Genomic DNA, 26,115 nt, shown 5'->3' on the forward strand with positions numbered 1-26,115 from the left:
GAGAAAATGTTTAAAAATAAACATCTATATTATCCATCAAAATTATATATATATAAAAAAATAGAATTCTGCCAAGCCTAGTTATGAAGACCAATGCATAACATCAGTTATACCTCAGGGCTCCAGGTAAACCACTACAGGAGGGGGAAAGGTCCAGAGACAGCAACAGTCATCAAGGAAAAGGACAGCACAGAATGTACAGAGGGAGCAAAAGTGGAAACTAGGTAAAATTATGAAGGATGAGTATTAAAAAACAACACATTTAGGAACAAAATTAGAAAGGTCAAGGCACAAAATGAGATTAAACTAGCTACGGACATAAAGGGTAACAAGAAAACATTTTACAAATACTTTAGAAGCAAGAGAAAGACCAAGGACAAGGTAAGCCCGTTACTCAATGAGGAGGGAAAGACAATAACAGAAAATGCAGCAATGGCAGAAGTGTCAAATGATGTTTTTGTTTCAGTTTTCATCAAAAAAAGTTAGCAGTTATTAGACAACGAACATAATGAACATCAGTGCAAATGGGGTAGGATCTGGGGTAGGAAAACAACAAGTTAAAAATCAACAATTTAGATGTCTTCAAGTCAGCAGGGCCTGATGAAATACATTCTAGAATACTCAGGGAACTGGCTGAAGACATCTCTGAGCCATTAGCGATTATCTTTGAGAACTCATGGAACACAGGAGAGATCCCAGAGGACTGGAAAAGGACAAATATAGTACCTGTGTATAAAAAAGGGGAATAAGGACAACCCAGGGAATTATAAACCAGTCAGTTCTCGTAAGGGGGTATGCAAGAAAAATCCTTTAATGGAAGTAGAGCATGAGTTGAGTTGTTGGATCATATTAAAAAAGTTCTGTATTAAAATCACAAATGAGTTTGATTCCCCACAGTTTAAATTCCAGGGTATTACTAATTAAGAGGTCTCTTGGTTTTTGGTACGATTTCTCTCCCTCTATGTGTGAAACTTGCAAGCTGCTAATTGCGTTAGTACATTCTAAGACAGAGTCTGTTCTCAAAGCAATTCACACAGAGAGAGACTCAAAGCAATACTCTGTAACAACAGAAACAGCACCCAGAAACTCCCCACCCTTTTGTTGTATTAACAATTATGATTAAAATAGAGATAGAGGATGTATGTGGATGGATGCTTGGTGTGGATAATAATTGAATGATCAGGGAGGTGCCAGCCTAAGAATCCAGTGTCCATCGGCTGAAGAAGGCGTCATGTGGAAATAACCAGAGGACCCCCGGAGGGCAGACTGGAATCCACCCAACAACCTCAAGAATGGGAGAACCAAAGAACAAGATAACATCTCGCAGCACGGACCCATCAGGAATGTGCTATCTGCTGATTGATTCAGCAACAGCATGATGAAGCAATTCCCATAGACTGGCATAGAAAGAAATTCCTATAAAAATGGACTCTAGAAAGTGAGAATTTTGGGGTCTGATTCTGCAAACCAACTTCCAGGAGCATCAGATGAGCATCTGACAAGGCCCTGCTCCCTCCTCATATCCAGGCCACCTGGCCAGTGGCTTGGCATGAGCAACTCTAAGGCTGGTAACTATGATAACAACCTTGCAGTACCTGTGTGTGTGTGTTTGTATGAATGAATGTGTGAATAAATATGAGATTGAATGGAATGTTATAGCTATAACTAACTGCTTACTATGATTCTTTCTGTATTCACAATAAATGTGGTATTTTGCCTTTTCCTCTTTAATAAGATCCTGCTGGTTTTTATTTTATTGGTATAACAGAGTTCCACCATTTTTCCCACTCCCCGCTGACCCCGGCACCAAATATGCTAGACATTGTTAGGAGTAGTTATGGGCAGATAAAATTAAAGAATAATCAAGTAACTATGTCTCATTTAAGCTGGGGGCTCATCAGTTGAAAACACAGAGGAGGAGAAAGACCTAGGTGCATAAGCTGATCACAGGGTGACTATGAGCACCAATGCAATGTGGCCATTAAAAAAAGGCAAATGCAATCCTAGGATGTATCAGGCAAGATATTTCAAGTAGACATTGGGAAGTATTAATGCCATTGTACAAGGCACTAGTCAGACTTCACTGGGAATACTGTGTACTGTTCTGGTCACCCGCGTTCAAGAAACATGGATTCAAACTCAAACAGGTGCAGAAATGATTTGGGAATGTAGAGTCTATCTTACAAGAGCAGACTAAAAAAGCTTGGCTTGTTTAGATTAGCAGAACAAAGGTTGAGAGGGAATATGACTGCTCTCTATGAATACAAGAGTTGGGTAAACACCAGGGAGGGAGAAGAGCTATTTAAGAAAAAGGACAACATTGCCAAACGAACAAATGAGGACAAACTGGATGGGAACAAGTTTAGGCTGGAAATTAGAAGGTTTCTAACCATCAGAGGCATGAGGTTCTGGAACAGCCTCCCAATAGGAGTGGTGGGTGCAAACAACCTACCTAGTTTTAAAATGAAGCTTGACAACATAATAGAGGCTCAACTTAAATGCATGCCCCAAATTAAAAAAACAGAGAATAAAAAAAGTGCCACCGTGGCTAAACCACAAAGTAAAAGAAGGAGAGAGAGGCAAAAAGGCATCCTTTAAAAAGCGGAAGTTAAATTCTAGTGCGGAAAAAAAAAGGAGCATAAACTCTGGCAAGTAAAGTGTAAAAATATAATTAGGAAGGCCAAAAAAGAATCTGAAGGACAGCTAGCCAAAGACTCAAAAAGTAATAGCAAATTTTTTTTAAAGTACATCAGAAGCAGGAAGCCTGCTAAATAACCAGTGGGGCCACTGGATGATCGAGATGCTAATGGAGAGCTCAAGGACGACAAGGCTATTGCGGAGAAACTAAATGAATTCTTTGCATTGGTCTTCACGGCTGATGATGTGAGGGAGATTTCCAAACCCGAGCCACTCTTTTTAGGTGACAAATCTGAAGAACTGTCCCAGATTGAGGTAACATTAGAGGAGGTTTTGGAACAAACTGATAAATTAAACAGTAATAAGTCCCCAGGACCGGATGGTATTCACCCAAGAGTTCTGAAGGAACTCAAATGTGAAATTGCAGAACTATTAACTGTGGTTTGTAACCTATCATTTAAATCAGCTTCTGTACCAAATGACTGGAGGATAGGTAATGTGACGCCAATTTTTAAAAAGGGCTCCAGAGGTGATCTCGGCAATTACAGACCAGTAAGCCTAACTTCAATACCGGGCAAACTGGTTGAAACTATAGTAAAGAACAGATTTGTCAGACACAATGGATGAACATAATTTGTTGGGGAAGTGTCAACATGGTTTTTGTAAAGGGAAATCATGCCACTCGATCTACTAAAATTCTTTGAGGGGGTCGGCAAGCATGTGGACAAGGGGGATCCAGTGGATATAGTGTATTTAGATTTTCAGAAAGCCTTTGACAAGGTCCCTCACCAAAGGCTCTTGGGCAAGGTGGGCTATCAAGGGATGGGAAGGAAGGTCCTCTCATGGATTGGTAACTAGTTAAAAGATAGGAAACAAAGAGTAGGAATAAATGGTCAGTTTTCAGAATGGAGGGAGGTAAATAGTGGTATCCCCCAGGGGTCTGTACTGGGACCATAAATGATCTAGAAAAAGTAGTAAAAAGTGCGGTGGCAAATTTTGCAGATGATGCAAAACTACTCAAGAGCTGCAGAGGGATCTCACAGAACTGAGTGACTGGACGGCAAGGTGGCAGATGAAATTCAATGTTGATAAATGCAGACTAATACACATTGGAAAGCATGATCCAAACTATACATATAAAATGATGGGGTCTAAATTAACTGTTAACACTCAAGAAAGAGATCTTGGAGTCCTTGTGGATAGTTCTCTGAAAACATCCACTCAATGTGCAAGGGCAGTCAAGGAAGCTAGCAGAATGTTGGGAATCATTGGGAGGGAGATATATAGGAAGACAGAAAGTGTCATATTGCCTCTATACAGACCCATGGCATGCCACATCTTGAATACTGTGTGCAGATATGGTCACCTCATCTCAAAAAAGGTATATTAGAAAAGGTTCAGAAAAGGGCAATAAATATGATTAGGGGTATGGAACAGCTTCCATATGAGGAGAGATTAATAAGACCGGGACTTTTCAGCTTAGAAAAGAGATGACTAAGGGGTGATATGATAGGGTCTATAAAACCATGACTGGTGTGGAGAAAGTAAATAAGGAAGTCTTATTTACTCCTCATAACACAAGAACTAGGATTCACCCAATGAAATTAATAGGCAACAGGTTTAAAACAAACAAAAAGAAGTATTTCTTCACACAATGCAGAGTCAACCTGTGGAAATCCTTGCCAGAGGATGTTGTGAAGGTCAAGACTATAACAGGATTCAAGAACTAGATAAAATTCATGGAGGATAGGTCCATAAATAGCTATTAGCCAGGATGGGCAGGGATGGTGTCCCTAGCCTCTGTTTGCCAGAAGCTGGGCATGGGCGACAGAGGATGAATCACTTGATGATTACCTGTTCTGTTTATTGCCTCTGGGGCACCTGGCATGGGCCACTGTCAGAAGGCAGGATACTGCGCTAGTTGGACCATTGGTCTAACCCAGTATGGCTGTTCCTATGTTCTTACAAGTTTATGAATGGGATTATATGACAGCAAGCAACTAGATTAAATGATCTAGGAGGCCCCTTCTGGTCTGAAGTAGGAACTTACAGGTTTGTACTTCACATTGTTCCAATGACAGATATGCCGGTTTCTCACTGAACATGGAGCTTCCACTTCAGAATACTTCCAACATTCAACTGATGGGAAACCTAGGAAAAGCAGAAGTATGTTACACCAAGAATCAGACCAGGATGAAGCAATATATGGAATGCAAAATCCTTTCAAAGGGGATATCTGTCCGTCATGCAGTTTAGCAGTCTCTACTCACTAAAAGCTAAGGGGTGAAAGAACATCAACACTGGCAGAACTTCGCTGGGAAACCTGCAGATTCAAACTAGTGCCGTCAGTCCCTTTCATGAATCCTTAAATTCAACAAATTTTTGGATATATAAGAAAGTCTACACCAGTGGTGAAATCCTAGCCCCACTGAATAGCAAATGGGGATGAAATACAATTCAAATGGCACCAGGATTTCACCATTGGTCTATGAGCTGTCTCCAATTTCCAGCCCTGCTGCTATGGTTCCTGCCTCCACCATACCCCATAATAACCTATTTTAACATTTCTCTTTATGGATTCCTGTTGTATCTCTGCAATGCTATTTTTTAAATTTAGTCTATTACTAGGAAATGTGGATCCCTACAATTAAAGTTTACTATAGGTGGCAGGGAGACAAGGGAAGGCAAAGAGTCTTGAAATCCCATCATCAAAGTATATAGAACCCCCTACAGTCCCAAAGATGTAAGAGTGAAAATAATCCATCAAATAATGCCTGAGTAAAGACATAAAGGTGAGAAACGTATTCACATATCTGGTTTGGTGGTGAGCTAGGGAGAGTCTGTCTCTTGAAAAGAAACACATTTGTAGTAGGAGTGGGGACTTGATTATTTAAAAAAAAATCCAATATCTCATAATAATCATTTAAAATCTTATAAACAAAGAGCCGCAGGCCCCTATCATTCCATCTCTCAGAAAGTCAAGAGTCCCTACAAAGATTTTCCTACCTAAACATTGTGAGGGCTGGAAAGCACCGGAATACTTTTGATTGATACAGTTCAGCTTTCCTTTGTATAGGCTAAACCATGAACTGCATCATAGAATCATAGAATCATAGAATACCTTCTGGGGTCCCTTCCAACCCTGATATTCTATGATTCTATGATCAGGGTTGGAAGGGACCCCAGAAGGTCATCTAGTCCAACCCCCTGCTCGAAGCAGGACCAATTCCCAGTTAAATCATCCCAGCCAGGGCTTGGTCAAGCCTGACCTTAAAAACCTCTAAGGAAGGAGATTCTACCACCTCCCTAGGTAACGCATTCCAGTGTTTCACCACCCTCTTAGTGAAAAAGTTTTTCCTAATATCCAATCTAAACCTCCCCCATTGCAACTTGAGACCATTACTCCTCGTTCTGTCATCTGCTACCATTGAGAACAGTCTAGAGCCATCCTCTTTGGAACCCCCTTTCAGGTAGTTGAAAGCAGCTATCAAATCCCCCCTCATTCTTCTCTTCTGCAGACTAAACAATCCCAGCTCCCTCAGCCTCTCCTCATAAGTCATGTGCTCTAGACCCCTAATCATTTTTGTTGCCCTTCGCTGGACTCTCTCCAATTTATCAATTGCAAGGTAGAATGCTGTGGAAACAGGTGGGTCATACAAACCTTCATCAGTCCAGATTCTACAGGGATTCTAAGGAGCAGGCCAACTGTCAACACTCCCATCTTAAAGACCCATATTAGGGGATACAATCCTCCTTCCCCTGGGGTTGGGGTGGGGGGGATTACTTAGAGGATAAAATGGGTATAACTGGGATTTCCAAGAAGTTTATTAACAACTAAATTAGCCCTTTGTCAGGATAAAGTAGCATTGATCCAAATAGATGTAAAAAAATAATTTGCCCTTCATTTGCAGTCACTATTTTCCCAATTTTTAAATGACTATCCACATACCTCTCTCCACCAGTGATTTTCCCCAAAGTCTGGATTTCACACTCTGTATGGTAATAGTTATTTCTCTAATCCCTCCCTATTTCATACAACAAAGTAGGAGTTATGTGTATTTCTCACTTTTATGGCAATGAATCAATATTTCTGGACTCTTCAGAAGAGAAAGTTCTACCCCATCATCCTCTGTTGGCCGGTGATACCGGCAGTGCACAGGCAACATGGCTTTAAAACACCGAGCACACTGAGGGTCAGGTTTCATGTAAACAACAATGGCAAGGTCTGTGGCTAAGTACTCAGGAGATTCCACATCAACAGTATCTGGAAACATCAGAGCCTGTGGAAAACACAGACACAGTCAATACAGAAGAATGAATGTCATGAAAAACACACTGATATTGTTATATAGGGAATACAGGATTAAAATGACTAAAACAGTCAACCTGTCAAGGTACCCTACTACAATGTCATGAGGGAGACAACAATTTAATTCCCAGACTAGAGATCTTTTTCCTCAGAATGACTAAAATAAAATGAGCCATGTTCATTCTGTGACTGTCCTTTTCACATAGTGCCCATCAGAGTTATGCTGCTAACTTCAGTGACGTTATGGTAGTTACCTGAGGACTACACTTGGGCCAATATTTTAAATTTGTATTACAGTACTGCCTAAAGATTCCAATGGAGTTTGGGGTCCCATTGTGTTCGGCACCATATCTACACATAGTAAGAGACAGGTCTTACAACCTAAATAGACAAGATAGACAAAGGATGGAATAGAGAGATCATCATCTCCACTTTACAGAGGAAGAACTGAGGCACATAGATTAAGGAACTTGTCTGAGATCACACAGACTGTTTGTGGCAGAGTCAGGAACCTGAAACAAGTCTCCCAAGTCTCAGTATAGCACCTTAAACACAACGCCATCCTTCCTCAGAAAGTGACTTTCATTCCCAAGGATCCCAAAGTGCTCTAATAACTACTTTGCATGCATTTCCTGAAACTTCTTGTTTCCCAGTAGGCCTTGTGTGAAGAACCTGGAGCATTTTGAAGAAATGCTTTAGTAGAGTCCCATAAACTTTTTCTAAACTATATGGATAAATTTAGCTTCCAGGGCCTCTTTCCTACAGTTCCCCAGGTCACTGGTGTCACCATAAACCATAATACCACCATCCTCCCCTGCACTCTGTACAAGTCTATATTGCTCATGAGAGCCAATATATTCACACCCAATATTCTGAAAAACACACTACCTATATAACTAATAAGAGAATCCTATAGAAGTACCCTACATGTCTTCCAACTGCACTATAACCACATCTTCTGGGGGAGTTCCTCAGAGCCTCAGGATCATCTTCCCTAACAACTCCTGGACAGTTACTTCAATCTAATGCAAGCTGTTTTCCCTTCATTCTAGTTTCCATCCATGACTGTGCCCCTACATAGTAGAAAGCTCTGTCATAAGAGGGAAGGGTCAAATCGGAATGGCTGATGAAAGTTCATCTTCACGCTAATGTTTCAAATTATAGACACTGGATATTTACTCGCAAATAATCAAATCATGATATGTTTTTTATTGTTTGAACCACTTCCAAACAATTCAACATGACCACTTGGACATCGTACCTCCGTTAGGTTGTGCTGTTGCAATGATGCTAACTCATAGGGATCCACATAAAGTCCTGTTGGTAGGTGTTCTTTAATTGCCACAGTGCAGCTTCCTATGGCTTCATCCCCTGCACCAAGTTCTACCTTTGTTAGCAGGTCTCTTAAAAAAAAAATGTTAGCATAAATTTCAAATAACTGCACAAAAATTTAAACAGATCATCTCAAATATTAGATGTGGCTCTCTGCTATTTGTAGGATGCTCTGAGAATATAGAAAACAACATTTATCTATCTAGAATCTGACCTTTTCCTTTTAGGAAACAATATTTTATTGTATTTCCATATCTGTGAAAACCAACATGTCTCTTTTTTGTTAATTCCCCACTTATGCACCAGTATTACTGAAAATACTCAGAAATACATTTTCGTGTTGGCTTCATGTTCTTGCTGTAATATAAACTAATAGGTGGCCACTAAATATTTAAGCACTGATCCTGCCAACACCTACATATATGCCTACCCTTACTCATAAGTAATCCCACTGAATACAGTGCAGTGCATTTGTTCAATTATGCATGAGTTCAATGGAGCTACTCACATGCATACAGTTAAGTACATGCATGTTTGCAGAACAGGGGCAGTAACTAGCAACTGATGCATTGCTCAAGTACATGGCTGTCATCAACTCACCTATGAAATCCCTCTTTCAGAAGCTGTTGAGTCACGGTGATATCAGGACAAGTGGCCTGTGCAGCTGAAAACACCACAAAACAAACTTTTAGTGTTTATAGTATTGCCTACATTGTTAGGACTAACAATGATGAGCTACTTTAACTAGCTACAGCAAATTCTGAATTTACTACCTGTCTGGAAGAAGCGACTGTAGAATCAGTGATGGTAAAGATGAGACAGGCCCTAGTTTGCGGTCAGTATAAAGGGCATTTTAAGTCACTGGACACAGCCAGAACCCTGCCATTCTCTTTGGCTCTCCTGCTCTCAGATGTAAAACCCAGACCTACAAACAAATATGTGCTTAAAGTTAAGCATGTCTATAAGTGTTTGCAGGACTGGGTCCTAACTAAACACAGATTGTGTTACTTAATGTCACCACCAAGGGCCTACAGATGTTTCCAGCCTAAACAAAGCAGTTGTGGCAAGGACAGCTGAATACGCTATAAGCAATCAAAAATGACAAAAACACTTGACCAATTACAATACTTCTGTGTACATAAATCTAGTTAATTCTAATAATCTAATGACATTTGATACCTGGTCCCACACTGAGTCAGTTTTTAACTGAGCAAAATACATTTGCTTGCTGCACAAGATAATATAACTTTTCTGGACCTCAGAAAAGTTCAATTGACTTATTCTTGTCTTTTGATTTCTGTAATCATTTGCAGTACTGAGCGTAGAAAAAGATTAAAGGAACCATGCATAGGAACCACACACTGCTTTTGGTTATACTAACATTTCAAACATTCTTAACAACAATTTATTATAACTGATGTTGTTTAATAAAACCTACCAAACTTTTCAGTGAGAAGGATGGGAAATGTTCAGAACATCAGAAAAAAAATGAATATTTACAAAACTGAAAATTATTGCTTCTTTTTCAGATGATTTAACATTTTGGAGGCTTTATTCCAATGTAAAATAAAAAAAACTGCAAATACAGTGGGTTTGTTTTGTGTCTTCTCCTATCATAGGTGATACCTTCAAAAGCTATAATCTTAAAAATTTTACCTTTTCTTTCAATACTGCCCAATACATAAACAGCATTCTATGATTACGTAGTAAAACCACAAGCATCTCTGTATTTCTGCATTGTTTATCAAACTATAGATCCAATTCACTGCTAATATAAGAAAGAGTAACTCCAATAACTATAATGAAATTGCACCTGCTTACACCAACAATTATTTTGGTCCCACATGTGCTCATTCTTCCCTTAAATAAAATGTTTGATTAGCACAGTATTATTTGAAACTAATCTCAGGATTTATGGATATTCTACAATGGAAAGTTTAATAACCTCTCCCACACTTCTTACTTCACATCCCTTCTCATTTCATAGTATGCGAGGAATTCACAAATTATCTCTTAGCAGTTTCAATTATCAGTTGCTTAGAAAGTTTATTTGGCAGCTTGCTCAGTGAAAGCTTAAATATTTTAATTTGTTTAACTTACACAAATTTCCTGCTGTGCAAACAAGCAAGGATACTCTAAAGGTGAGAATACTTTTCCAAAGAAACACTTTCTCCATCCACTGCCACTGCATTTCCAAATGCAACTGCAAAAAATCACAGCTCCTATGAACATGGGATATTTCATCAACAGATTTTCAATTCAAATCAGATCTTCAGAAATTCTGTGTATCATAGTAATTATGCACACCAATGACACTTCCCATGTCACAAAGCCTATCACCATCCTTGTCCTTATCTGTCCATGTGGGCTGGAATCAATGTGTTGGTATCTGTGTTAGCATCAAGACTTGTGTCTGGGCATATCTACACAGCTGCTGGCAGGGATTTGGGGCTCTGGTAGACATATGCGTGCTAGCTCTGATTGCTATTTTTAGAGTAGCAATGTGGCCATAGTGGTGGGTCGGGCTACCCATCTAAAGTATGTTTTTAGCATTTCGGACTGTACTCATGTGGCTAGCCAAACCCGTCACCCATTACACTATGCACACTACTATTTCAAGTGTACTAGCTCAACCAGAACTAGCACAGGTGCGTCTACCCAACCTGGGAATTACCCCTTCCAGCTGCAGTGTAGCTGTGTCACTGTCAAGTTCACTGATACTCAAGCTATGACACATGGATAATAGTAGAGACAGAAAACATGTTTACACCACACACACAAAAAAGTGTGTGCTCTTAACACAGCTCACCCGGACTAGCTGATTTGATTAAAATTGCAGCAAAGACATGTCAACTCATCTTTTAACATGGGTTAATAACTTGAGTTCAACTCCAAGCTCTGCTACAAGCTTTAATTTGAGCTAACCCAAGGTCCGGTGTCTTCAGTGATATATTCACCAGAGCTAGCGCAGAACCTACCTTATTTTTGCAGTGTACACACCCTCAATGCATAGGGGAGACAGTGGGTGTATGGGTGGGTGTGTGCATGCATGGGTCACTGTCGGGATCACAGACATAGGAGTACTGGTAGAGCCTCCGTTTGTCTCAGGGTCCCCATCTTTCCCAGACATGCGTGCCAGAAGGACTGCCAACATGTGGGGACCAAGGAATCATAAAGGGGCCGGCAGGGGTGAAAGTAAGGTAGTACAGGCTGGTACGGCGTACTGGTAAACAGTAGCCGCAGGTACCGGCCCCTACTGCCTTGCTTTAAAGTACCCTGCTTAAAGTGTTGCTGCGTCAGCGCTTTAACATCGCCGCCGATTTGCGCTCCCCATCGGCGGCCCTGGCGGGTCCCTAGCAGCAGGGCCGCCGATGGGGGCGTGCAAAAGGGGCAGCGACGTTAAAATGCTGCAGGGTCCTTAAGCGCTGCCACGGCACAGACCCTACTTAAAGCACTGCCGCAGCAACATTTTATCGTCCCTGCACCTTTTGCACCCCCTGGCTGCCAACGGGGAGGGAGGAGAAGCAGCTGCCCCGGGGCCGGTGATTTAAAAGGGCCCGGGGCTCTGACCGCTGCTGTGGTAGCGACAGCAGCTGCCGAAGCCCTGGGCCCTTTAAATCGCCCGTGGATCCCCCGGCGGCGCGGCCCATGGAGACGCTGACCCCCAGCCCCGCCCCTTCCACTGGGGCCGGAGCCGGCCCTGTGCCGTTAAACTTTCAATTTGACTTTCACTCCTGGGGGCCAGGCCTGTGGAGATAAATTTGGGGACTTGATACTTCATGCCGGCTGAGGCCCCACTCCCGCCCAATTCACTTTATGTACACAGACGCCTTGGGGGGCTCCTGAGCATGTCCCTCCGGCCCCCGTCAGCGCTGCGGCCACCCCCCCATGCCAGCACAGAAGGGGCTCTGCAGTTACGCCCGCAACTCGGGGCAGGGGACTGGGCACCCCGCCGAGGTCAGGCTCTGAGAAGTGACGGGGGGACAGGGCCCGCAGACGCACGGGCAAGGCGCCGCCACCGTCCGCACGAGTCTGCGCTCCGCACGCAGCCGCACCGCCACACGGATTGCGGGCGCTGGGGGCTGGGCCCTGCCCGGACGGGCCACAGCGCCGGGGGAGGGGGGACACCGACAGCCAGCTCCCACCTCACGCTCACCGCCGCGCCTGCCTCGCACTGTCTCCAGCACAGGGCCAGGCCCCCGCAGAGGCGACCGCCGCGCCTGCCTGAGTTCGAAGGAACAGGCTCTGAGCCCGCCACCGACAACCGAGCGCGAGCCGCGGTTTCATTTTCTATGGTTCAGGCAACGTGTTGGGCAGCCCCGCTGGGGGCCATACAGCCGCTCCTGCTGCAGAGGGGGCGCGGGGCGGTTGTCATGGTAACCGAGAGGCCAGGGCGGTGTATGGGGCACCGGACGTCTACGCCGAGGTTAGGGTATGTGGATTGGGGCTCGAGGCCTGACATCCCCCGAGCCTGCCTGCAGCCAGGCCGCTGTCCCAGTCTGTCGGCAGGGAGCGGTACTGGGGGCAGTGCAGGGGGCTGCCTAGGCGCTGGCTACTCCCCCGCCTCCTGGGACTATAGCTACCTCCCCTGCCCCGGCCTCCCTCGGGCTATAGCTACCCCCACCCCGCCTCCCTGGGGCTATAGCTACCTCCCGTCCCTCTGCCTGCCCCCCCACCCCCATGGGGCTATAGCTATCCCCACCCTTGCCTCCCTGGGGCTATAGCTACCTCCCTTCCCCCTGCATGCCCCCCCCACCCCCTGGGGCTATAGCTACCCCCACCCTTGCCTCCCTGGGGCTATAGCTACCTCCCTTTCCTCTGCTTGCCCCCCCACCTCCCTGGGGCTATAGCTACCCCCACCCCTGCCTCCCTGGGGCTATAGCTATCTCCCGTCCCTCTGCCTGCCTGCCCCTGGCCTCCCTCGGGCTATAGCTACCCCCACCCCGCCTCCCTGGGGCTATAGCTACCTCCCGTCCCTCTGCCTGCCCCCCACCTCTGTGGGGCTATAGCTACCCCCACCCCTGCCTCCCTGGGGCTATAGCCACCTCCCCTCCCCCTGCCTGCCCCCCCACCCCCATGGGGCTATAGCTACCCCCACCCTTGCCTCCCTGGGGCTATAGCTACCTCCCTTCCCCCTGCATGCCCCCCCCCCACCCCCTGGGGCTATAGCTACCCCCACCCTTGCCTCCCTGGGGCTATAGCCACCTCCCCTCCCCCTGCCTGCCCCCCCACCCCCATGGGGCTATAGCTACCCCCACCCTTGCCTCCCTGGGGCTATAGCTACCTCCCTTCCCCCTGCATGCCCCCCCCCCACCTCCCTGGGGCTATAGCTACCCCCACCCCTGCCTCCCTGGGGCTATAGCTACCTCCCGTCCAGCTACCTCCCCTACCGCTGCCTGCCTGGGGCTACAGCTACCTCCCGTCCCTCTGCCTGCCCCTCCCCACCTCCCTGGGGCTATAGCTATCCCCACCCCTGTCTCCCTGGGGCTATAGCTACCTCCCGTCCCTCTGCCTGCCCTCCCTCACCCCCCTGGGGCTATAGCTACCCCCACCCCTGCCACCCTGGGGCTATAGCTACCTCCCAACCCTCTGCCTGCCCCCCCCCCCCGGGGTTATAGCTACCTCCCCTACCCCTGCCTGCCCCCGGTCCCTCTGGGGCTATAGCTACCCTCGCCCCCTGTCTGCTCCGTAGGTGTTGGAACTAGGGGTGAAGGGGGTGCGGCAGCACCACCTGGTTTGAAGTGGTTTCCCTCATTTACAGCAGTGGTTCTCAAACTGTGGTCGTCCACAAGCTCCATTCAGGTGGTCACAGATAATTCCATCTTAAGGTGCGTTCCTGGGCGGCAGCACGCAAGAGAATGAAGGACCACCCACAGGGCCATCCTTTGCCGTACGCAGCTGTGTAGGGCACCACATAATTTGGGGCTGAATATGCGGCACTGGCTCTTCCATCCCCCGGCTAGGCCCCCTGCTCCTTCCCCGCCCTGCCCCATTCGACCCCTTCCCCCAAGCCCCCACCTCTTCCCGCCCCTGCTCCGCCCCCACCCTGCCCCCATTCCACCCCTTCCCCCAAATCCCCTTCCACGGGCGGTGGCCCGTGGAGGTACTAGAACTGGCAGAAGGGATCGGGCCCGCCCCCTCTCTCACCAGTGGCAGCGGTGGGAAGCAGAGCGACCCGGCTCCAGCCTGCTCTGCTGTGCCATCTCCAAGCCTTGTTGCTCCGCTTCCTGCTGCTGCCGCTGGTGACTGCAGGGGCGGGCCTGACCCCTTTCTCCAAGCCCCCTTCCCCAAGAGACAGGGCTGGGAGCGGGGGGAGTGGAGCAAGCTGGGGCCAGGTTGCTCTGCTTCCCGCTGCCACCCGTGAGTGCGGGCCTGACTCCTGCTGCTGGGGTCAGGCCCCCTGCTAATGCCCTGCACTGCCCTGGGCATCCCTGCCCTGCTGCTGCCCCCCACAGCACCTGCCCCTGTGGCCCTGCAGCCCTTGAGCGCAGCTCCCGCCGTGGAGGGGCCAGCCCCACAGCAGAGCAGCTGCTCCCCCCACAGGTGCTCGGGCTGCGTGTGGCACCACCATAGTTAGGGGTGGCCCTGGTGGAGCCACACAGGCATGGCTAATTAGGTGCCTGGATCCTGCAGAAGAAGCACATGTAAGGTGAGACGGTGGCCTTGGGGGGAATAGGAGGTAGGTAGGAGGAGGCAGTGGGGTGAAAAGATGGGGTGGGGTGAATTTGGGACAGGCAGGGCTGCGTCAGCCTGAGAAAGAGGTGACTTTCCCCAGCTCCAGGGCTGCAGCTGCCAGGGAGAGACACCCTCCACCTCCTTCCCAACACCAGCTCAGGGGCTGCCATGGCAGGGGAGAGAGGGTACATCCATCGCATTAGAAAGGTAAGACTACTGGTATTAAAATATGGGTTGTGTGCTTTTATTTGTAGAACAAAAAAATGTTAATTATTATTAAGTTTTTTTAATATAGCACTTTTATCCAAAGCACTTTACAATAGTTAGCTAATGGTACAAACAACATTTGGAAAGATCATTAAGTGGTCCGCTGAGACCCTCAGCAATTTTCAAGTGGTCCTTAAAAAAAAAAAAAATTTGAGAACCACTGATTTACAGGGTTTACAGTTTTGTTTAATGGCTTTCAGCCCCCCCACTATAAAAAATTGTTCCAGCACCTATGGCCTGCCCCACACCTCACTGGGGTTATAGCTACCCCCACCCCCTGCTTTCTGCCTGTGGCTCTACCTGCCCCCATGGGCCCCCATCTCACTGGGGCCCATTGTTACCCACACACATACTGGCTGCACCCTAGGGTTGTCAACTCTGTCTGAAGCTATTCCGGGGAAAAAAAAATTTTCCCCAACATGATGTAATGTCATTTTCTTAAAATATCCTATTAAAATCACCCGGATTGCTTTCAGTAGTCACAAGGAGATCAATGCCAATTCCAGGAGACTCCAGGCCAATCCTGGAGGGTTGGCAAGCCTGGTGTACCCCCACAAAAGCACTCGCTGCACACTGGCTCCCCTCCGGCTCCAGGGAGGATCCAGTCAGAGCCATCCCTAGCTATTCTGGGGCCCTCCGCAGCCCCTCGATGGGGGCAGGGGGCGGCTGGCCCCAGGCCTTTGTGCGGAGGGAACTGGCTTGTGGGACAGGGGAGAACCACCCCCCAGCACTCACCAGCGGCTGGAGCTGGGCCGCTGCACTTCCCACCACCGGTGAGTGCAGGCCCGGCCCTGCTTCAGTCCTCAGGGGAGTGGGGGCCAGACTGGGACGGGGAAGGGGCGGGGCAGGAAGAGGCTGTGTGGAGCAGGTGCTTTGGGGAAGGGGTGGAGTGGGGGCGGGGTTGAGGCAGAGCAGGGGCTGGGGCTGGAGCAGCATACAGCTGCACAGGGCACCAGGAAATTTGGTGCCCCAAATTTCCTGGTGCCCTATGCAGCTGCTTACTTTGTCTATGGGTAACGACAGCCCTGGATGTAGTCCTGAAAACAATTAAAGATCTCCAATCTTTAACAATGTCCCACCCAGAGGATGGGAGCAGCGGACTCCATGGGGACACTCCACACTGGGCAATGCCCTGCAGCTCTTATTCCGAGGTTAAAGTAAGAGGGGCTTAGGGAGCAGAGCTCCCTCTCCTGTTCCTGGCTTAGCTAAACAGTGCTCCCCCACAGCTGCTCCTCCTCCTCAGCTTTTACAGAGGGTTCCTCTCCTATTTCAGGTTAGTTTAACTGCCAAACCAGGAACTGGCAATGGGTAGTACTGATGCTGCTTCCCACGCTTGGCTACTGCTCTAGAGCCACTAGAGGCAAAAACAAAGCTGCCCTGATAATGCACCCTGTGAACTCGTGTTTCTCAGCCAATAATCTAGGAATAAATAAAGGAGGGAAATGATAGTCTTGTGGCACTGGACTGGGACAAAGGATATCTGGCTTCAGATTCTCTGTCACACTGCTACATTATTAGCTGGGCGCAATAAGATAAAGGAAGCTTTTAGCACTGGCTCTGTGGACTGGCACACCAAGACAACCTGTGTTTGTCAGATCTGGAAAATGTTCCTCACTAGCCTGCCCAAACTGACCACCAATGTCCTTTTCACTCAATGTCTTGCATTCTGGTAACACCCATTGTTTCATGTTCTCTATGTATATAAATCTCCCCACTGTATTTTCCACTGAATGCATCCGATGAAGTGAGCTGTAGCTCACGAAAGCTTATGCTCAAATAAATTTGTTAGTCTCTAAGCTGCCACAAGTATTCCTTTTCTTTTTGCGAATACAGACTAACACGGCCGCTACTCTGAAACCTGTCATTCTGCACTGTGATTTCCTGCCTTAGTGGTGTAACACTAATATCCCCAGTTTGGTATCCAGCAAAGACAGAACCTAAGAGGCTTTAACAAACACACCGTTATTGGTGCCTACTCAAAGATCACGCTGTATACCTGCACCACCACCCTCTTATCTGGCCACTTAGCCCTGGTCTACACTACGAGTTTAGGTCGAATTTAGCAGCGTTAGATCGATTTAACCCTGCACCCATCCACACTACGAAGCCATTTACTTTGACTTAAAGGGCTGTTAAAATCAATTTCTGTACTCCTCCCCCGATGAGGGGATTAGCGCTGAAATCGACCTTGCTGGGTTAAATTTGGGGAGGTGTGGTCGCAATTCAACGGTATTGGCCTCGGGGAGCTATCCCAGAGTGCTCCATTGTGACCGCTGTGGACGGCGCTCTCAACTCAGATGCACTGGCCAGGTAGACAGGAAAAGGCCCGCAAACTTTTGAATCTCATTTCCTGTTTGGCCAGCGTACCAAGCTGCAGGTGAGTGTGGATCTCATCAGCAGAGGTGACCATGATGGAATCTCAGAATCGCAAAAGAGCTCCAACATGGATTGAACAGGAGGTACAGGATCTGATCGCTGTATGGGGAGACGAATCTGTGCTATCAGAACTTCGTTCCAAAAGACTAAATGCCCAAACATTTGAAAAAATCTCCAAGGGCATGAAGGACAGAGGCTATAACAGGGACCCGCAGCAGTGCCACGTGAAACTTATGGAGCTCAGGCAAGCCTACCAAAAAACCAGAGAGGCAAATGGCCACGCGGGGTCAGAGCCCAGACATTCCGCTTCTATGGTGAGCTGCATGCCATTCTAGGGTGTGCAGCCACCACTACCCCACCCCTGTGCTTTAACTCCATCAATGGACAGGGATGCGCATTTTGGGGACGAGGAAGATGAGGAGGAGGAGACTGAAGATAGCACACAGCAAGCAAGCGGAGAAACCGTTTTCCCTGAGAGCCAGGAACTGTTTCTCACCCTGGACCTGGAGCCAGTACCCCCCCGAACCCACCCAAGGCGGGCTCCCGGACCCGCCAGGCGGAGAAGGGACCTCTGGTGAGTGTACCTTTGTAAATATAATACATGGTTTAAAAGCAAGCGTGTTTAATGATTAATTTGCGGCCAATACAGCTACTGGAAAAGTGTGTTAATGTGTCTGGAGATGGAGCGAAAATCCTCCAGGGACATCTCCATAAAGCTCTCCTGGATGTACTCCCAAAGCCTTTGCAAAAGGTTTCTGGGGAGGGCAGCCTTATTCCGTCCTCCATGGAAGGACACTTTACCATGGCAGGCCAATAGCATGTAGTCTGGAGTCATTGCATAACAAAGCATGGCAGCGTATGGTCCTGGGGTTTACTGGCATTCAAGCAACGTCCGTTCTTTTTCTCTCTGTGTTATCCTCAGGAGAGTGATATCATTCATGGTCACCTGGTTGAAATAGGGGAATTTTATTAAGGGGACGTTCCGAGGTGGCTAGGGTGAGGGGGTTAGTTGGGTTTGTGCTGCATGTTAACCTGAAAATCGCAGCCCCTCCTTTTAAATGGCCAACCCATTTTAAAGAGCCAACCCAATGGCCATTTGGTATGTGAAATGAAGGCACTGCTGTTTGAAACCATTCCCACATGTTAGGAAGTTTAAAGAAGCCAAAAGACTGTGGTTTACCATGGCTGCCTGCAAGCCGAATTCTGTTGCCCGCCGGCCCTGCGTGTGTAATCTCTCACAGCAAACCAGCAGACCCTCAATATAAGAGGCAAAATGCGACCTTGTACTGAATGCACATGTGCTGTGTAATGTTAACAGCAAGGTTCACCCTGAAAGAGTCTACCCATTGTTCTCTAAAATGTCTTTTTAACTACTATTATCCCTTTTTTTTCCCTCCCGCAGCTGCAAATGTTTCAACGCTCCCCCTATCATCTCCATCCCAGAGGCTAGCGAAGATTAGAGGGCGAAAAACCGCACTCGCAGTGAAATGTTCTCTGAGCTCATGCAGTCCTCCCACACTGAAAGAGCCCAGCAGAATGCGTGGAGGCAGACAATGTCAGAGTCCAGGAAAGCACAAAATGCACACGAGGAGAGGAGGGACGAGCGAGAGGACAGGTGGCGTCAGTGTGGTGAGAGGAGGCAGGATGCAATGCTGAGGCTACTGGAGGATCAAACTGATATGCTCCGGCATATGGTTGAGGTGCAGGAAAGGCAGCATGAGCACAGACCGCCGCTACAGCACCTGTGTAACCATCCGTCCTCTTCCCTAAGTTCCATAGCCTCTTCCTTTCCATTTTCTACTTTTAAATGTCCTACTATTCAATTAAATTGAGAGTATCTTTGTTCTTGTATTATGAGAAAAGGTAAATAGGTGGGCCCAATTTATTTTCTCTATCTAGCATTGATTATTTTTATACTTCAGTTGGTGTGCAGGAGGCGCTGGGAGGGAGGGAGAGGACTTGAGCAGTGGTGCAGCTGGCAGGCGGGAGGCGCTGGTGGGAGGAGGAGAGCTTGGCTGCCGGTGGGTGAGTCGGCGCCTATGCCAGTCTTTTCAGTTTCTTGTCATATGGAAGTCTTTTGGTGCCTCTATTTAATTTTTGTCCCCCATCTCTGACTCTTCCTCTCTCCTATGAGTTATTAATAATCTGCTATATAGATATAACTCACAAAATTTTGGCAGGTTTCTTAAGAGGAGTACGTAATCTATTCTGGAAATTAGGGCTGTCGATTAATCGCAAACTCAAAAAAACTCAAAAAAAATTAATTGCGATTTAAAAAATTAATTGTGATTAATCTCAGTTTTAATCGCACTGTTAAGCAATAGAATACCAATTGAAATTTCTTAAATATTTTTGGATGCTTTTCTACATTTTCAAATACATTGACATCAGTTACAACACAGAATACAAAGTGTACAGTGCTCACTTTATATTATTTTTGATTATCATTTTTAGAGTGAAAATATTTGTAAACAAAAGAAATAGTATTTTTTCAGTTCACCTCATACAAGTACTGTAGTGCAATCTCTATCATGAAAGTGCAACCTACAAATGTAGATTTTTTTTTGTGACATAACTGCACTCAAAAACAAAACAATGTAAAACTTTAGAGCCTACAAGTCCACTCAGTCCTACTTCTTGTTCAGCCAATCACGAGGATAAACAAGTTTGTTTAAATTTACGGGACATAATGCTGCCTGCTTCTTATTTACAATGTCACCTGAAAGTTAGAATGGGTTCACATGGCACTTTGTAGCCGGCATTGCAAGGTATTTATGTGTCAAATATGCTAAACATTCATATGGCCCTTCATTCTTTGGCCACCATTCCAGGGGACATGCTTCCATGCTGATAACACTCATTAAAAAAATAATGCATTAATTAAATGTGTGACTGAACTCCTTGGGGAAGAATTGTATGTTTTCTGCTCTGTTTTACCCATATTCTGCCATATATTTCATGTTATAGCAGTCTCGGATGATGACCCAGCGCGTGTAGTTTTTTTTAAGAACACTTTCACTGAAGATTTGACAAAACTCAAAAAAGGTACCTGTGATGGGTTGGATCACAGAAATTGCCTTAGGGCTGCCAACTACTTCTGCCCCTGCTTTTCCTGCCAGCTTGAGACTCTAGCACCCCGTCTTGTTGAGCCAGACACGCCAGTCTGCTCCAACACAAACTCAGGGTCTGAACCATGTGCCCCAGAGCTGCAGGCTTAACTGAAAGCAGCTTAAAAATGTTCATGTCTTTAACACTCAGATGCCCAACTCCCAATGGGGTCCAAACCCCAAATAAATCTGTTTTATATTCAGATATTTTATATATTTATACTCATAAATTGTTCGCCCTCTATAACACTGATAGAGAGATATGCACAGATGTTCCCCCCTCCCCAGGTATTAGTACGTACTCTGGGTTAATAAGTAAAAAGTGATTTTATTAAATACAGAAAGTAGGATTTAAGTGGTTCCAAGTAGTAACAGACAGAACAAAGTGAATTCCCAAGCAAAATAAAATAAAACACGCAAGTCTAAGTCTAGTATAGTGATAAAACTGAATACAGATAAAATCTCACCCTCAGAGATGTTTCAATAAGTTTCTTTCACAGACTGGACGCCTTCCTAGTCTGGGCACAATCCTTTCCCTTGGTACAGCCCTTGTTTCAATTCAGGTGGTAGCTAGGGGATGTCTCATGATGGCCACCCCCTTTGTTCTGTTCCACCCACTTATATATCTTTTGCATACAGCGGGAATCCTTTGTCCCACCCCTCCTTCTCAATGGAAAAGCACCAGGTTAAAGATGGATTCCAGTTCAGGTGACATGATCATGTAAGACTTCATTACCCACTTGCCAGCCCAAAGGTATACAGGAAGACTTACAAGTAAAACAGAGCCATCTACAGGTAATTGTCCTGGTTAATAGGAGCCATTAAGATTCCAAACCACCATTAATGGCCCAACGGCCCTTTGCATAAGTACAATAGGACCTCAGAGACATTGTCCTAAAGTAGGTCTAATACTTAGACCCAGGTATCAGCAATTTCAGCTCTGCAGTGTGTAACAAGACTCTCAATTGAGTCTAAATTAGCTCTTTTATTATACCATGGAGAGCAGAAAGATCAAATGATGTCCAGGACCCACACCACCCTCTCAACTCATTGAGCTTTGGAACCCATGTCCCTTGCTTAGCGAGTGCCATTCAGTTGAGGGTGAGCCCCTCCATTGGGGTATGCCAGGTACAGTTCTGCTGCCCTTGTTTCACACAACAAGGAAAACAACACTTTGTTACTCCTGCCCCTATAACAAGGAGGCTGGGGAATCCAGCCACAAGTGATCATATGGGCAAGCAATCCCATTATGCTGAGCACCTAGGCAGGGTGGGTGTATCCATGCAAACGAGATCAGCTTCTGAAGTCTTTATCTTTAGCTCACCACTAGATGTCAGGGGAGAGCTTATTCAGACTTTGCTTACACAGGCAAGTTGTCTCCTCCCCTTAATTCAAACCTTTTGCCCTGGTTTTAATCCAACTGGTCATAAATAGCAAGAAATTGGTGAAAAGGGGGTTTTTTAATGGTTAAATAACTGTGAGCTTTTCCAGATCAGTGGCTGTAATTTGCAGCGGAGTATTGTTTATGAAAAAGTCTCTAATGCACTGATGCGTTGTATGATTTTTTCCATTTTTTAAGTAAAAAGAAATGTTTGGGCCTCCATTTGGTTATGTGGTACCCTCGTCGAGCCTGGAACACAAAAACTATGCCATGTATACATCAACCAAACAACCCAGACTCAGATGTAGAGTTGACAAATCTGGAAATCAACAGTTGGGTGTCGTACCCCCCATGGCACTGATTGAGCAAAGGATTTAAGCACATATTCAGACTTATACAGAGGGTTAAGTGCTTTTCTGAATCAGAACTGCTATAACCCTGATCAGAAACCATCCTTAAAATAAAGAGCAGCATCAGTTTCATTCATGTTTTCCTTTTTCTTTTGCAGTGAACATTGAAGCACGCACCTAGTAGAGCTCTGTAAGGTTTCATTTTGTTCAGCCAGTAGCATGAGCTGGGATGACTTATGCTGCAAAGAAGTGTGGCATTCGTTTTCAGCCTCCATCCATTATCCTGATCTATGAAGATGAAAATAAGGATAGAGCACGCCAGCGCATCATGCCTATCCGAAACTTCTCCAAGTTTTCAGGTACAGTATTCTTAATTTTGGCATCCCACAGCCTCCTTCCGCAAAACAGCAATGGGGTAGGAGTGGGAGAGATGGCAGCTGGGCACCTCTTCAGGAACTGGTAGGTTTCTTCTCACCATCTCTGCATGGGAGGTTGTGTAGTAGGACTACTCTCTGGAAGTGGAATACCCAATGTTCTCCAGGCTTGGAGCTCAAGCCAGGAAGCTTCCCAGCCTGACCTGTCTAGTTTATAAATGAGTAGTGGGACTCCTAGGGCAGCACCTTACCCCAGAGAATCTTTGGGTAAAGATCATTTATTTATTTATTTAAGAATTGTGTGCTTGAGGACAATTCTTGGGAGGGGGAACTTTTTTTTCCAGATTGCAGCAGGGCTGCAGAACAGCTGAAGAATAACCCTCGGCACAAGGCTTACCTACAAGGGGTCTCACTGCGGCAGCTGCAGAAATTATACAGTTTGCTAAGAGGCCACTTGCAGGGACAGAATTTGGCCCAGACCTTGGAGCAGATTCATCAGGAAGAGACCATTGACCCAGAGGAGGACCTGAACAAACTGGATGACAAGGAGCTGGCGAAAAGGAAGAGTATCATGGATGAGCTGTTTGAAAAGAACAGGAAGAAGAAGGATGACCCAGATTTCACCTACAATGTTGAGGTTGAGTTCCCGCAAGATGAGCAGCTGGAATCCTGTGGCTGGGATGCAGAGTCAGACAATGAGTTCTGATAATGGACAATGCCTCCTAGATAATCAGTATGGAGAGAGAAAACCCATATTCTCATTACACAGAGAGCACAGTTACTGTGTCCATCATATCGCATCAGTCTACAGAGCTTGACTGACCGTGTTTACAAGCCATACAACTGATGCATTTTACATTGATAAATAAGAGATCAGTCCCTGTGGTGTTTTAACAGTTTGGGGAATAGACAAACAATTTTAAAAGTCTTACGCGAAGCTTGATAAAAAAGGACATGGGGATATTGAAAATTATTTTTAAATGGTTAGATTTGTAGCTGTTAAGTAATTGAAATAATTTTCTTTCAGCATTTGTTTGTTTACATTTCATTCATCTTTGGCAAGGAAACTAGACTGATTATTTTTGTTTCTATTCAATTTTATTTTAGTCTTTAAAATACAGCATTAAAGTTGCAAATCTTTACATCTAACTCAGAAGAAGAAACATTCAGATTCTTATTGCAAATATCTAGTATTTTGTTATTAGTTAGGCTGTTGTAAGTGTTTTAATCTATACTCTGTAGACAAATCAATATTGCAGTGAAAACTTTACCTTTAGATTTCTTGAGCTGTGTTTAAATCTACAATCTCAGTGTTCCATGAATGTATGTTTTCGTATTTAAGAAATAAAATATTTAGAAAACAGATTAACCTTGGAGAGATCATTGACAACTTAGTGATTTGGAATTCATAAGACAACAGTGATTTGTCTCCCTTAACTGTCCAGTGTAAATGGTCAGATTTAGGGAAGTTTGCTTTAAAATGGCTGAGCAACAATTTGGGAGAAAGTCACAAGAGTTTATGATACTTTTGGAGTGAAACAAGGTCTTTAGCTGTGCTGCCTTATCAGACTACTACTCAAAAATTGTTCTGAGAACTGCTAGATGGCAGCTCCTTCCAGTAGCTTTTATGTGAAGCCATGGCATCTAAGATTCTCCAAATAGCAATTTGTTCTCAGAAGAGGGCTAAAAGGCCTTTCACCCCCCAGCCACTAAGTGTAAAGAAGGTAAAGAAGATAGTGAAGGAAAAGGCCACAGTGATTATAAATCGTCTTATTAATTCTCAGGCCTTAGCTCCCAGACCCGATTTAAATGTCACTGGAATGTCTCAAATCTCAACACACATACAAAATGTAGTGCAACAGGGACCTATCCTGAACCAAAATCTAGTGTTGGCTAACCAGTCATCTGGGAAGCTGAGAGGAAAAAATTGCAGTCCCTCTTTCTAAGGTGATAAATATCCTCCTGGCAAATTGGAGGAAATTCACAAATGCTGTCTATGTTCGACTTGAAGTTTCAATGTTGCTGTTACAAGGGACACACATCAAGGCAAAGTCAGCTGCAGCTAAAGACATTCTAGTGTTTTTACAAGATGGCCTAACCATGGGGCCAAAGGCCAACACTTCTTGGAAAGACAAGTCAACAGCTACAGGCATATTGCACTGTAAGGAAGCCATGAGGTGTCTCTCATCACTATCACATAACAGATTTCTGAGGAACATCACTCTTATCATAATAATAATTAATGGTACCGTCACTCTTTACAGAGCATGGTGTATGCGCCAATGAGTTCTTTGATGGCTGCTGAGTCTGATGAGCGAATGACAGTCCCATCCACAGGTAGGGCACAACCACGCACTAGCAATGCTCTGAATCCAAGCAGCAGATTCTTTCCTTCTCTGACATTGGTCATCACAAAGCTCAATCCTGTCCGCCTCGCAATGCGTCACTCCATCTACAAGCTAACTCTGCCAACTAGAGCGGCATATTGCCCTCCTTTCTCAATCATCCACAGAGATTCCAAAGGATACTAAGTCATCGTTGCAAGCATCCCGAAATCTGTGCAGTAGTCTGCCTCTCTTTCTCGATCCTTCACGAGCTTCAGAGTACAGCACACTCTTTGGGATCCTGTAATCCAGCATTCACTTGACATGTCCAAGCCACCTGAGTATTTTCTTACTAACCAACATTCCCATGAATGGCAAACCAGCACGATTTAACACTTCCACATTTGTCACCCTGTCTTCCGATCTTATTCAAAGAATTTTATGCAAGCATCTGATATGAAAGCTGTTTGGTCTTTTCGTAGAATCATAGAATATCAGAGTTGGAAGGGACCTCTGGAGGTCATCTAGTCCAACACCCTGCCCAGAGCAGGACCAATCCCCAACTAAATCATCCCAGCCAGGGCTTTGTCAAGCCTGACCTTAAAAACTTCTAAGGAAGGGGATTCCACCACCTCCCTAGGTAACGCATTCCAGTGTTTCACCACCCTCCTAGTGAAAAAGTTTTTCCTAATATCCAACCTAAATCTCCCCCACTACAACTTGAGACCATTACTCCTTGTCCTGTCATCTATCACTGAGAATAGTCTAGATCCAACCTCTTTGGATCCACCTTTCAGGTAGTTAAAAGCAGCTATCAAATCCCCCCTCATTCTTCTCTTCCGCAGACTAAACAATCCCAGTTCCCTCAGCCTCTCCTCATAAGTCATGTGTTCCAGGCCCCTAATCATTTTTGTTGCCCTTCGCTGGACTCTCTCCAATTTCTCCACATCCTTCTTGTAGTGTGGGGCCCAAAACTGGACACA

At 45.6% G+C, this 26,115-nt stretch overlaps 2 protein-coding genes across 15 annotated transcripts in view; one reads left to right on the plus strand and one right to left on the minus strand.

The window, feature by feature from the left end:
* PIGX (phosphatidylinositol glycan anchor biosynthesis class X) overlaps positions 1–12,580 on the minus strand; it is a 29,641-nt gene extending 17,061 nt beyond the window's left edge. For 2 of the 8 annotated variants that reach the window (XM_043522601.1, XM_037908616.2), the window contains exons 1-6: positions 12,491–12,565; positions 10,379–10,481; positions 8,879–8,942; positions 8,208–8,349; positions 6,704–6,917; positions 4,688–4,788 (exon numbers count right to left, since the gene is read on the minus strand). In XM_043522601.1, coding sequence (XP_043378536.1) covers positions 4,688–4,788; positions 6,704–6,917; positions 8,208–8,349; positions 8,879–8,942; positions 10,379–10,481; positions 12,491–12,565 — 699 coding nt within the window. The other 6 variants (XR_006283823.1, XM_037908615.2, XM_007056957.4 and 3 more) reach the window with 6 other exon arrangements.
* On the plus strand, positions 12,573–24,173 carry CEP19 (centrosomal protein 19). 7 transcript variants are annotated; one of them, XM_043522602.1, is made up of 4 exons: positions 12,577–12,710; positions 15,054–15,160; positions 22,593–22,793; positions 23,153–24,173. In XM_043522602.1, exons 3-4 carry the CDS (start codon positions 22,664–22,666, stop codon positions 23,512–23,514), a joined length of 492 nt encoding a protein of 163 aa, XP_043378537.1. In that variant the 5' UTR covers positions 12,577–12,710; positions 15,054–15,160; positions 22,593–22,663; the 3' UTR covers positions 23,515–24,173. The 7 variants fall into 7 exon arrangements, with proteins under 7 accessions (XP_007057018.1, XP_043378537.1, XP_043378539.1 ...); XM_037908621.2 differs by lacking the exons at positions 12,577–12,710; positions 15,054–15,160 and adding exons at positions 17,583–18,170; positions 18,999–19,459; XM_007056956.4 differs by lacking the exon at positions 15,054–15,160 and having other exon boundaries at positions 12,573–12,710.
* The last annotated feature ends 1,942 nt before the right edge of the window (positions 24,174–26,115 follow it).

The sequence above is a fragment of the Chelonia mydas genome, chromosome 9 (genome assembly GCF_015237465.2).
Source record: "Chelonia mydas isolate rCheMyd1 chromosome 9, rCheMyd1.pri.v2, whole genome shotgun sequence".
In the NCBI taxonomy this organism is placed as follows: Eukaryota; Metazoa; Chordata; order Testudines; family Cheloniidae; genus Chelonia; species Chelonia mydas.

Excerpts from the sequence above, each read along its gene's own strand:
- CEP19 (XM_007056956.4), top strand. The coding sequence starts at position 22,664 with ATGACTTATGCTGCAAAGAAGTGTGGCATTCGTTTTCAGCCTCCATCC. Across the intron at positions 22,794-23,152 it reads AAACTTCTCCAAGTTTTCAG|ATTGCAGCAGGGCTGCAGAA; the intron begins GTACAGTATTCT and ends TTTTTTTTCCAG.